The 12813-nt window shown below is 34.5% G+C and overlaps 1 protein-coding gene across 5 annotated transcripts; it reads left to right on the top strand.

Annotated features, from left to right (window-relative positions):
• Positions 1–5479: 5479 nt before the first annotated feature.
• Positions 5480–12388, top strand: LOC147405384 (uncharacterized). 5 transcript variants are annotated; one of them, XM_086433141.1, is made up of 16 exons: positions 6779–6922; positions 7024–7080; positions 7156–7325; positions 7424–7720; positions 7795–7884; positions 7983–8057; positions 8149–8436; positions 8536–8832; positions 8912–8960; positions 9390–9511; positions 9697–9778; positions 9883–9969; positions 10056–10105; positions 11548–11783; positions 11886–11931; positions 12022–12385. In XM_086433141.1, exons 1-8 carry the CDS (start codon positions 6907–6909, stop codon positions 8812–8814), a joined length of 1272 nt encoding a protein of 423 aa, XP_086289267.1. In that variant the 5' UTR covers positions 6779–6906; the 3' UTR covers positions 8815–8832; positions 8912–8960; positions 9390–9511; positions 9697–9778; positions 9883–9969; positions 10056–10105; positions 11548–11783; positions 11886–11931; positions 12022–12385. The 5 variants fall into 5 exon arrangements, with proteins under 5 accessions (XP_086289269.1, XP_086289267.1, XP_086289266.1 ...); XM_086433143.1 differs by lacking the exon at positions 6779–6922 and adding an exon at positions 5480–5721 and having other exon boundaries at positions 11886–12385; XM_086433140.1 differs by having other exon boundaries at positions 8912–8942; positions 11886–12385.
• The last annotated feature ends 425 nt before the right edge of the window (positions 12389–12813 follow it).

Here is a 12813-nt window from a genome sequence, read left to right as displayed (position 1 = left end):
ATCTTCCTTCCATAGATCATTCCATAAGGCAACTCCTAAATTCTCTAACACATTAATATGTCATATAAGGAATATTTTAAAAATTTCAAAGTTTTGTGGAATAGACGGAGAATCTAATATAAGGCATCCGACCGTACCTTCATTATAAGTATAAAACATCCCCCTCAATATTTTTTTGATTGCCTACTTTACAAAAGAAGTCTCTTTCTTTCTCTCTCTTGCCTTCTTTACCCAATCACTAAATTTAAATTATTTCCAACTCTAACTCTTCTTAATAGAATATCATTTTCCATTCGTCATTTATGATAAAAAATCGTCGAAAATTATCGCAATCACCATTGAAAAATCTAATTATGTGAAAAAAATGAGAAAAAGATAGTTTGGGTATTTCAAGACTTTATAACGTGAGATGAGGTCCAAGTACCATTAAGAAAGAAAAAGTGTATTAAATGAACTATATAGATACCATCCCAAACTTAAGGACCATTTAGAACGAAACCCTTCCACCAAGGTCCTTTAAGTTATTTTCCCAAAATCTATTGGAAAGCAGTATGTGCTTTGTCACCAAAATTCTTACCACATTCTCTACTATGTCCATTAAAACATCAAGGGGATTTTGGTAACTATGTTATAGAACACGTAGAACTCCCTCCCTCCATTCTTCATGGATTAATATAAGAACTGTAAATAATAGGGGTGCAACTTGGTTCAATTTGAGGTCAAATTGGAATCGAACTGACATAGGTCGGTTTCACTAAATAAGAACCAGAACCGAACCAAATTCCATTGGAACCAAACCAACCCAAACCGAATTAAAGTCGGTTTGGTTTGGTTCGATTCTACGAATTGTCAATATTCTATAAATTGTAAGTAATATTTTTTAATGAAAAAAACAAACATAAAATTTCATTCAGTAAATCACAAATCTATCAATAAAAAGTCATTAGTTTTTCATAAAAGATCACTAATCTTTGTCATAACTCTTAAAATAATTCATAATAATTATTATATACATATATATTTATTTATTGTATAGGGATTCGATTCTCGCTTTGGTTTAGTCCTATACAAGCTTGATCCGTGAACTAAATCGAATTGATCAGTTCTCCATTTTCGTAACCCAGGACCAAACTGCAACTTGTTCCAAACCGAACCAAACTACTCCAAAGCTATCAATTTGGTTCCGTTCTCGATTTGAACGGGACCAAATTGCACCCCTAGTACATAATTGTCTGACAAAATTCTCCATTATTAAAAAGTGTCCGACTAGCGTTAGTAAGGGTCCTTGGACTCACCTCTTGGCATGAAAAAAAAAAAAAACATGATCCAATGCTTTTGGGTAGTAGAGGGCGAAATTCTATGAATTTTTGAAAAAGCAAATTAAAAAAAAAATAAAAATATTTTTCACCGTTGGATTTCATTTTTATTTTTGGGAGTTAAGTGAAAGTTTGATAGCCATCCATTTTCAAAACCTTGGATCTATTTCAAAAGAAATTTCGAATCCAATAAGTGGTGAGTGTCTGGAGGTTGCGTGTTCGATAACTAGTATGAGCAATATGTCCTCGGGGTCACCCCCAAGGGCATTCCCTCACTTGCATGGCACGTGTGATGATTGGGCGTCGCACATGCTATAGGGAGGGTCCCATATGCGTTGATTCCGGCCTTGACTCATCCGATCTTCCTAGTCGAATGTAAGTCCATACACTCTTCTTATAAATAAAAAATATTCAAAAGAAATTGTCTTTTAAATTATTATTTTTCTTTTGGATGGTGTTGGATTTATGATATGATAATTCATGTGAACAAAACTACCCTTACCGAGGTTCAAAATCTTATTAAGTTATAATTAATTAAATAATATAGGATATTAATATTTAATAGTCCTTCACGGAAATATTTATAATAATTAATATAGGATATGACACATCTTTTCTGAAAAAGGAAGGAAAATGCTGACATTAATAACGATACGTATAGATTCACACATACCTGATGCGGATGTGTGTATGGTTCTGTGCATAGATGTAAATTTTTAATGTCACTCCAGCACGGCTTAAAAGGAAACCTGGATCATTGTGAATTTCAAGGATCTCGAGGTAAACATTCTACACTCCATAATCTATAATATTTAATATGGTTAGCAAACAATATTACAAACACGATCATGATTGCTCATCTAGTGCAATCTAAACCGTTGGATTGATTCCATCTTATTTTTATAGTTGGATCCTTAAATCATTTAATTAGAAGAGTATGGTAAAATGATAAGCAACTAAATATTGTATCTTATACTGTTTTCTCAACAATAACAACAAAAAATCTATCCCATATGATTTGTGTTTCATCACTGTAGAGGCAAATTTTTTTATCACCTTGAAATCTCCATTCTCCCGTGTGCAGGATCTTCTCTGAATTGTCCTTGTTCCCTGATACACAAAGCCTCTGATGTCTAAATTAGATCCCACAAAAAATTTGGCAAAGTTTTTATAAGTCAAATGGCGTACCTTTGGGTGTGGCTCTTTCTTCTATTTATAGGGTGAGAGTTTCTATCTTCCACGTTTCTAATCTTATCTCCTTCTATTTTCATATAAGAAGCATTGGAATCCTTGAGACTAGAACCTTTCCTTGTATATCACGTTGAAATCCCAAGAATCCAAGGATCTATGTGCCTCCTTTTCTGAGATCTCATTCTCTTTGATCGTTTCCCGAGTGACGATGGCTAAGTGGGAATATCAGCTACTTGAGGAATATAGTAAATAGGTCAAAACCTAGAGATTAAATAATTTGTTAAACAATTTACCGACCCATGTCGTTACTTTTGTGGCTTTCAAATTTATCCCTCCACAATCACCATTAATTTCTTGCCACGTTCTCCAGCATGTCTGTTAAAACATCGAAGATATTTTGGTAATCAAGGTCCCAAAAGAACACTCTCTCCATGGATTATAAAAAGAGCTGAGAACTCGACCTTTATTTATAGGTTGTCTGAAATCTGACTTTGCCCTGATTGGCCTGAGAAGCGATTTTGGGAAGCTGTAATATTTGAAAATGGAGATATTTAAAGAGATAGTTATGGCTCCTGGGCTCCAATTCCTTCCAACAGACAGACGAAGAACTTGTGGTTCACTACTTAAAGCGTAAAGTTTTTTCTTCCCCTCTGCCTTCATCAGTTATTACTGAGTTTGATGTTCGCAAGAAGGATCCCAGGGCTTTGCTTGGTAAGTGGGAATCCCTAGAATTCTCAGTGTTTGTAAACTTCCATCCCCCCCTTTTTTTCTCTTTTTGACTCAATTATGAATTTGATCAAACTACCACTTAGAAATAATTAAATTATGCGTTATTTCATGCATGCTTTTAGGTCCTTCAGAGCAAGTTCGACACATTTTCAGCCCAAATGAGAACCGAACCGATCGAGTGACCACATCTGGTTACTAGAAAACTATTGGTACAAACAAGGAAATCATTGATTCTGGTAGTAGTGACCAAATAGTTGGGATGAAGAAAACTCTAGTTTTCTACATAGGGAAGCCTCCTAATGGGGCTCTAACTCAATGGATCATGCATGAATACCTCCTAGTGAGTTCTACAACTTCTACCCAAGTGAGTATTACATTTTTATTTATTTATTATTAGTTTTGTACATTAAAGAGTGAATCAGTTCCTAGTTACACTAATCCATGAAAAAAAAAACACTTTTTTTTAATGGAGATTTTTAGTAACACACTCATTAGATTTGGTCATAATTAAATGGTTCAATTTAATTAATTTCATTTTTTTTTTTCTGAAGAAAAGAAGAACTCAAGATGACGGTGAGATCATCCAACAATGAAATGGTAACTCATTAGGGATGTTCAAAATATTATGGTGAAGTTTGTTCAAAGAAAGGAGTTTTTTATAAGTATCTTTTTGTTAATCTTGATTGTAACCCAATTCCTAGTGAATTTGCAGATATTCCCCGACATGATGTTACTTGCAATTATATAAGATTATTGGATTTTAATATTAGGGTGGGGCTCCGTTAACACCCAAAAAAATTAAGTATATATAGATGCACTTGAAAGTTGCGTAGGAACGAAGAAGACTCAAAAAACGTGTGAGGGAGACAATCTTAAGGGGACAACGTTGGAAGACAAAATTTGTCCTATATGACATAAAAGTCTTTGATTAGAATGATTGGATTTTTTGTGAGGATGAACTATGAGAAATATTCTAGAGATACCCACTTACCAGGCAAAGTCCGAGGATCCTTCTTGCTAGCATCCAACTCTGAAATGATGGAACAACGCAAAGGAAGAGCAAAAACCTTACACTTCAAGTAGTGAACCACAAGATCTTCGTCTGTTGGAAGGAAATGGAGCCCAGGAACAAAACTAATCTCTTCATTTCTCTCCATTTTCAAACACTACAGCTTCTCAATATCGATTCTCAAACCAAATAATTAGCTGGGTTGTGATGAATTCAGATTTCAGACAGCCTATTCGACCAGTTCTTATAGTAATCCAGGGAGAGAGTTCTTCTGGGTGTTATTGACTTTAATTACTAAAATACCCTTTATGGTTTAATGTACATGATGGAAAACATGGAAAGAATTTAATTTGGTGATTATATGGGAAAAAAAATTCGTTGTTATTGAGATATAGGATAAGATATAATACTTTGTTACCTACAATTTTACCATACTTCACTAGTTAGATGAATCATGATCATCGTCAACAAAGATAAAGAATCTGATAGAAATTGGGAATATTTATGTACAATTATCCTGCCTGACTAGAACCTCAACCCATAAGATCAATGAAAGAGTTTCACTAGAATCCAACGTCTTAGCTTGCACTAGGTGGACCATAATGATCGTGATTGGTGAACCATGTTAAATATTATAGATTAAGTATTGTTGAGTACTTGTCTCGAGATTTTAAAATAAACGAGGCCACGAACTTCCTTTTTAGGACGAATTTGAACATATCTCTGTATTAATTGGATAAATCGTATCTTTGGGGGGTTTTAAATAGGGTAATTTTATCAATTATCTGCGGTGGTTGGTAGGTTTGGACTTTTGAGAAGAATTATGATTGTGGATCCTACATGTCCTTATGTACAGGAATTCCACGTAGATTTCACACATTGGTGTGCATATAACCATAGATGCTTTTCACTCGTATCTTGATGAAATGAAACTATGTTTCTGTACACACATCTATGTCAACAATGTATGAAACAATGTCAATTTTAATGTTACTTCAGCCTTCTACTTTCTTAATCTCAAAATTTTTTTTTTTTCAAAAATGTTTGAGTGATATTAAAATTAACAATCATTCACACATTACGTAATAATTTGAAGGTTCCTATGGGGTATAGTGCAAACTGGAAACATAACGTGAGCTTAGAGGATAATGAGTTAAAAAATTTGAAGTCTCATGATTATCACATTCTCATGCAACAGTTATTACCAGTTTTGCTGATGCATGCATTTAAGACACATAAAGCTTTGCGCGTTGCTATTCGACAGTTATCGGTATTCTTTAATGTCTTGTGTTCGAAGGAGATCATCCGTGAAGAACTTTCGAATATGAAAGAACGCATTGTGGAAACATTATGTGTGTTCGAAAAGTATTTTCCGCCGTCATTTTTTGTTTCTATGACACATCTTGTTGTGCATTTGGCAGAGGAAGCCCAAGTTTGTGGACCTGTTAGATATCGATGGATGTATCCCTTTGAAAGGTATGTAAAAAGTTTTATATTCTGTATATGTTTCTATATTGTATTAATAAGTTTAACGCCAAGTTTTAATATTCGACGACATATGTATATCAGGATGATGAAAACGTACAAACGATACGTACTAAATCATACATATCCAGAGGGGTCTATTACTGAGTGTTTCCTCATGGACGAGGCAATGATGTATGCCATGAATTACATGCCCAATGATAGAAAAGGATGCCAAAAACAAGTATGTGAGAAAGTAATGGATGCTAGTAGTGAAGGACCCTATCCTATTGATAAAAAAAGGAAGGTTTGCATTCTTGAAAATGTTCAATACCAACAAGCACGTAAATGGGTACTTCGCCAATCGCCTGAAAATGTTGAGTGGGAAAGGTATATACAATTTGATTTTCTTATAAACTTGAACATTATGTTAAAGATTATATAACACATTCACGTTACTTTCGTGCATAGGAAGTATGCTACTTATATTCAGAGCCACACATTCGACAGTCAAATTCGGAGAGGAAATTTACGACAAGAAAAGACAATGGATTACATTCCTTGGCTCAGACAACAATTACAAAATGAACCAAATTGTCCTCTAAAAAGACTTGTTGATGGGCCGAAGTTTGAAGCCATTTCATATAGTGCATATTCAGTAAATGGATATCTTTTTTGTACAGCAGATTCAGAAATGAATAAAACAACACAGAACAGTGGGGTCTCTATGAAAGCCATAACTAGTTTTAGGTCAAGTGTCAGGGATACGAATTTGGTGAATGAAGAAGTCACTTACTATGGCATTGTGAAACAGATTTTAGATCTTGATTATCATGACTTTAGAGTTACAGTATTCTATTGTGACTGGGTACGCATAGAAGACGCAAATGGATATGCAGTTGATCCAGAAACAAATTTGATTTATGTTAATTTTAAAAGATTGATGAAAAATACAAGAGAAACTGATGAGCCATTTATCCTTGCTTCTCAAGCAACTCAAATATTCTATTGCAAAGATCATAGTAGACCTATAGATGATTGGCATGTTGTCTTGGAAATTCTGAAGAGATTGAATCGAGACATGGACTCTTACGAAGACCCCTTTGTATTTGAGGCAAGAATGAATGAAGATGTTTTAACAACAACATTACGAGATGATATCATAGAAGATGATAACATAGAAAATGATGATTGACAATGCTTGTAATCAATGGTTAGACATTTTGTTTATTTTTAACAAATCTATTTTATATGCATGTTAATCTTAATTATAAATGTATATAGTTTCTTATAATTATTGTATTTGTTTGACAGGTACTATGTCAAGCGATAGATCATCTGCATCTACTTCTCATGGGTTTACTTCTCAGAGTATGTTATTAATTGTTGTGTTTTGTATTTCTTGTTAGATGTTTGATTTTGTAACTTATCAATTATTTGTAACAGGTGCACGTATTCCTGTGAAATTTAGTATAGATGGGCAACCTATTGGGAAAAACTCAAACAAATTATCTACATCTATAGGGCGTGCTGTGAAGACTTATGTATCGCCGATTTATGTCAAATGGAGCAATGTGCCGAATGATTTTAAAACTCAAATGTGGGAAGTTATAAAGGTGGGTTCTTTTGCCTATTTGTTCTACATATTTGTTATTTTGTTTATTTGTTATGCATATTTTAACTGCTAATTTAAAATAATTTATCTTCCTTGCAGAATACATATGCTGTTTCAGATGAGAATAGAGAATGGGTCCTTAAAAAGGCCAATCTCTTATGGAAAGATTGGAAAAGTTACCTTCGTTGTGAGGTATATGATAAATATAATACGGATGCAGAAAGAAAAATTCATATACCTCCATACGTGAAGAAAGAAGATTGGGAAATTTTCATTGACGAGTGTTCGAGACCCGAGGTGCAAACATTGAGGCATAATGGGAAAAAAGCTAGGAAAGCACAAAAGACTACACACACTTCAGGCCGAAAGGGACAAGCAAGGATTGCCGAAGAGTTGGTAAGTTTATACTATAAGTATAAATTAGTAAACATATTAATTGTTTTTAATGTATTTACTTATCTTATTTACAGAGAGAAAAAAATCCTAATGGGGAGATCACAAGGACAGATGTCTTTCTTGCGACCCATACTAAGAAGGATGGGCTTGATAAACAACAACTTGTAAGAATAATTAATTACTTTATTCATTTGATATTAATTGCACCAAGAAATTATTAAATTAAATATTATTTTTTATTTATTATTCAATTAATTTGTAGGAAGCGATTGACAGGATGATTGATACTGATCCCTCTAGTGTACATAGGGATTTGGACCATGATCCAGTTGCAACAGTATGTACATTATTTAAACTCTTAATTAGTCTATATAATGTCTCTTGAAAGTATTAACATTACTTATTTATTATTATTGTTTTTTGAATAGATTTATGGTCGTGATAATCGAGGTCTTGTGCGAGGCATGGGTCTCGGTGTTTCCAAAACCTCCATGCATTATACGACTCCATTAAAAAAAGCCTTAAAAGATCAACAAGCATCACATCAAACATTCGAGGCTAACTTGGAGGCTAAGTTTAATGCTAAGTTTGAAGAGTTGACAGAACGATTACAAGAGGAGTCTAGAGCACGCAAGTTATTAGAAGAGAAATTACTTTTTTATGCCCAAACTGGAACATTGATGCAACCTTCCTTTAATATTGGAAGTTCTTCTAAAGTATAAATTTTAATTTAATTAAATAGTAGATTTCATTCATATTAAATGTTTGAATTTATAAAATATTTATATTGCATCTATTGTTTTGCAATTTTATAGGCAAGACACGATACAACACAACAGGATGCACAATCAGATCGATCAACTGCGCAAACAGCTAGAGGCCGTTGTAAGCTGCTCCGTATACGAAAGCCGTGTGATCCTATTGCCGTAGGGAGAGTGACATGTGTGTCTACTACTGATCCAGATTGTTACAATGTCATTATTGATGATATCCTTGTTGGGAGTGTGGAATTACAAAGTGGGGAAGGAACTTTTGAAGATTTGACAATCGGAGATGTCACTGAATGGCCCAAATTCAGGACACAATTTTATTGATGAAGAAATGGAAAAAAGGTAATTTAATTTCGTATATGCAGTTACATTATTCCTTATTAAAAAGATATACTTAAATGTTGTGTTGATACAAATGCAGATGCAGAAAGAGATCTAATGTCAGGTCGAGAGTTAGACTTTAATTTTTGGTACATTTAGTTTTTTGGTACATTTAATTTCACTGCATAGACTTTTTACTTACGTATGTTTTACGATTTCTTTTATAACTATTTTTGTTGTTGTTAATTAACCCCTTTTTAACTCCGCCAATGTAAAATTATATGTCTTACATTGCCGGTCCCAAGCCCGGATAAAGGAGGAGGGAAAAGGATGGTCCCAAGGAGGAGGTAAAATTATGTTTTACATTTAAAATTATAAATGTTGTTTCTTGTTCCCAGTGCTCTTCAAACATTTCTGATCGTATATTACTTTCTTCAATCAGGGCCAAGATATTTACAAGTCGTGAATCTCGACATGATTATAAGAAGACAGTCATGGATTTAGCTTTGTTGATTTTTATATTGAATACTGAGGAGAATTGTGTGGAATCTTGACCCTGTATTCTTGAATCTTTTCAGGTGAAGGCAGATCTGTCTATGTGAGAAATTTACCGTCTACCGTTACAGATTCTGAAATTGAGCGGGAGTTCAATAACTTCGGTAGAATCAAGCCTGAAGGAGTGGCCATCAGGAACCGCCAGGTCCATTAACTTTGCTGCCTCTAAAACGTGTGCCGTGTTTGAAACATGTAGGTGAGGAAGTAAGCGTTAGCTTTAGTATTTGAGCTGTTTTCATGTGTTGCATAGACAAACTGGAAGGAGAAGAGGAGATAAGGTTCTCTACCTTATGATTAATAGCTAAATCATTGTGTCCAAAATTGGTGCAGGGATATTTGCTTGGCAACCCTTCAACAGATACTAAGTTCGATCAAAACTTAGTATGGCGTTCTCTCTGATGAACTTTATGAGGTAAATCAATTTCTTATACTCTTATCTAACAATATATTATCAAGGTTGCTAGTGAACACAAATACAATTATAAGAAAAATTATTGTTTACATTGCTGTTTCTAGTCGACAAGGAACAATTGTGGAGAAGAGTATGTCAATGTAGATCCCAGCAATGCATTGTGTCTCAAGGATCTTCAAGCTGTCTCAGAGGTCAGGTGACCAATTTCAGTTCTAAGTATTACAATTCTCATGGTTCTGGCAGCTTTAAGCTGATATTTGTGGTATTGCATTTACAGTCTATTTCACAAGTTAATAAAGCGCACATTTTGGAGCCCAAGTGTGTGTGGTAATCCGCTCATCCCACATGTTAATGTCTTACCTTTGATGTTTTAAATATATATATTTTTTTAATCATGCGCTGACTAAGAATCCTTGGTAGATCAGAAGGACAAGGAAAATATTCCCTTAAAACATAATTTTCAGTGTACACATCTCTTTTTTTTTCTCTCTCTCTCTTGTTTTTTTTTGGCTTTGGTTTAGACATAGTTTGAGACTTGAGGGACCAAAGATAAATTTGTTAGGATGAACCATACGTCGAATCAATCAGGACCGTAGAATTGGGAACCTTTACTTTGAACTTAGCTCCTCAATTGGATCTTGGCTTGGTTCATGAACTAAAACTTAGTCGGACAAAAATATGTAGGAAATTATGAATCAATGGGTCTAAAAGGCCCATAGTTTTAAAATTTTAACTGCTTAGTGGGCCAATGCGTACTACTGTACTGCAATACAGTGCATGACCCCACCACACACGCATATTTCAAAATTCCACATGGCATACTTTTCCACTCAGATTGTTAGGAAATTATGAACAACCATTACAAGAAGATACCACTGAGAGTACAGTAGCAGATGCAACTCATTATGTAAGACGTTCTCTTTATTTTTTATTTTCTTTTTTTGTTGTTTGCATGATTTGTAGATACTGTTGTACCAATTGATAAGGGATTAATTTTACTCTTTAAATCAACAGATTAGAAGTTTCATTATAAATAATGCCACATAATTGTGTGATTTTAATAAATGAACTCCACATCAGTCATCCTAGACATCTTATTACCTCACTAGTAATTAGCCTTGGTACGGTCCATGTCCACTACCTAGATTTGGGCCAAAAGGAGAACTTGTGATTTGTGGGTTGGGGGCTGTGCCAATTTAGTGGACATATTTAGAAGATTTATTTTGTGCCTAATGGTTTGTGTTTATGCCTGGACATTTACAGTACTGGCATTCTTGATTTAGTCTATATTTGAAAAGCTGAGTCACTTGAAAGTCGGATTTTCTTGATAAGCTTCTGGTTTTGTGCCAAGCAAATCATTAGCGAAACCACTTCCACTCTGGGAAAGACTCTTATGGTTGGCTGAATTAGCCAGTTGGTTGTAGCGCAATGCTGAACATGGCTACAACTGGTTAAGTTATGGATGTTCTTTTTGAATTTTTGCTTTCTCTTCAAAATTCAGTTTTTATACTTATTGAAGTTCAACCTAACTTTCCAGGTCAACTTAGCTTCCTTTTTAATCCTACCAACCAAATTGAATTGTTTAAAAACTAATGGGATTGTTCCTGGTTCTCAATTTTCAAAGTCTGTATTCCTTAGTTTTTGCTGCACTATGTTTGTTTTTCTCCAGATTCCACCTTGTAGTAATAAAGTAGATCAGTTGTATTGACTTGTAATATATGAGGTGGTATGAAAGCTATCATATTCTAAAGAATCTCAACACCCTTCAGGCTGATGGGCTGTTACCAACTGCTGAGGAAGGACAGAATTTACATGAAGTGAGTGTTTCTGGCCGGGGAGTACCCCTATGCTGCATGTGGTTCCACATAAGAAGGAAAATGAACTTGCCCTCAAGAAGCTAGCAGAATCTGTTTTCCAACAGCCACAAGCCGAGAATTCTCTTGATCTCTCCGCCCCTATCCCTACATCACATTCTAAGACGTCCATGTATGATTCGTATACAAAGGTACTAAAATTTTATCCCTTCTTTCTTGTCTTTTCTCCAAAATTGATATTTCTTATTGAATTTTGACATTGCTACCTTCAAATTGTCTTGTTTTGAATGCAGTTAAGCAACATTGGTTCCTGTGTTAAAGTCTGCAACTCTCTTTCTAGTATTACCATCCTTTTCCCCCCCTTATTTTCTTAATTTTCTTGATTTATTACTTGTTATTTGTAATATTTTATGGATCTTTTTGTTTCAGTGTCCGTGGTATCTTCACAGCCTTTTACATCGACAAGTGTTGAGTCCTCATCATTTGCCGAGAAGTCTGATTCAATTTTCTTGGACTTTGACCAAGATGTGGGTATGAAGTCTGGATGCGGTGTCAAATAAGTTGGAGGAGGATTGCTGGGTCATCAACATACAGTTATGAAAGAGCAGCCAGAGAATTGTCAGATCAGCAAAGAGAGTTCAAACTATAACAACAACAGGAGAGAAATTCAATGTGCCATTAATTTGTTGTGACATTGTTGGTCTTCAATTGGATCTCACGCATTCTTTTTAATAAAAACATTATTACATTAGAAAAACCAATTTATTCTTTATTTTTTTGGATAAAGGGGTCTTCAATTTGCACTTTTTAGATATTGATTTTTTTTTTTTTTTTAATTTATAAAAAAAAAAATAGTCAGTGAGATGAATTTGTAAATAAACGACTGTCATTTTTTCCGACTGTCAAAAACAGTCGTTTTTCCCGACTGAAAAAACTGTCGTTTTTCCCGACTGTTAACCGACTGTTAAGTGTCGTTTTTCCCGACTGCCAATGACAGTCGTTTTCTTCCGACTGTCTAAGACAGTCGTTATTTCTGACTGTCTAAGACAGTCGTTTTTTCCGACTGTTTTGGACAGTCGCAATTAAAAAACCACTCCTTTCAAAACGACCCCATTTGCGACTGTAGCGGCAGTCGTTTTTTTGAAAAACGACTGTCCTGGACAGTCGTTTTTTGCGCAATATGACGTAGTGTACTGATGTGGATGTATATACGAAATCATA

This window comes from Akebia trifoliata, chromosome 3 (genome assembly GCF_017979445.1).
Source record: "Akebia trifoliata isolate Shusen 1 chromosome 3, ASM1797944v1, whole genome shotgun sequence".
Taxonomy (NCBI): Eukaryota; Viridiplantae; Streptophyta; class Magnoliopsida; order Ranunculales; family Lardizabalaceae; genus Akebia; species Akebia trifoliata.
Note: the sequence above shows the minus strand (reverse complement) of the source record. Positions and strands in the feature narration are given on the sequence as shown.

Coding starts and splice junctions, on each gene's coding strand:
- LOC147405384 (XM_086433142.1), top strand. Junction 7,081..7,155: donor TCATGGGTTTACTTCTCAGA/GTATGTTATTAA, acceptor TATTTGTAACAG/GTGCACGTATTCCTGTGAAA. Junction 7,326..7,423: donor AAATGTGGGAAGTTATAAAG/GTGGGTTCTTTT, acceptor TCTTCCTTGCAG/AATACATATGCTGTTTCAGA.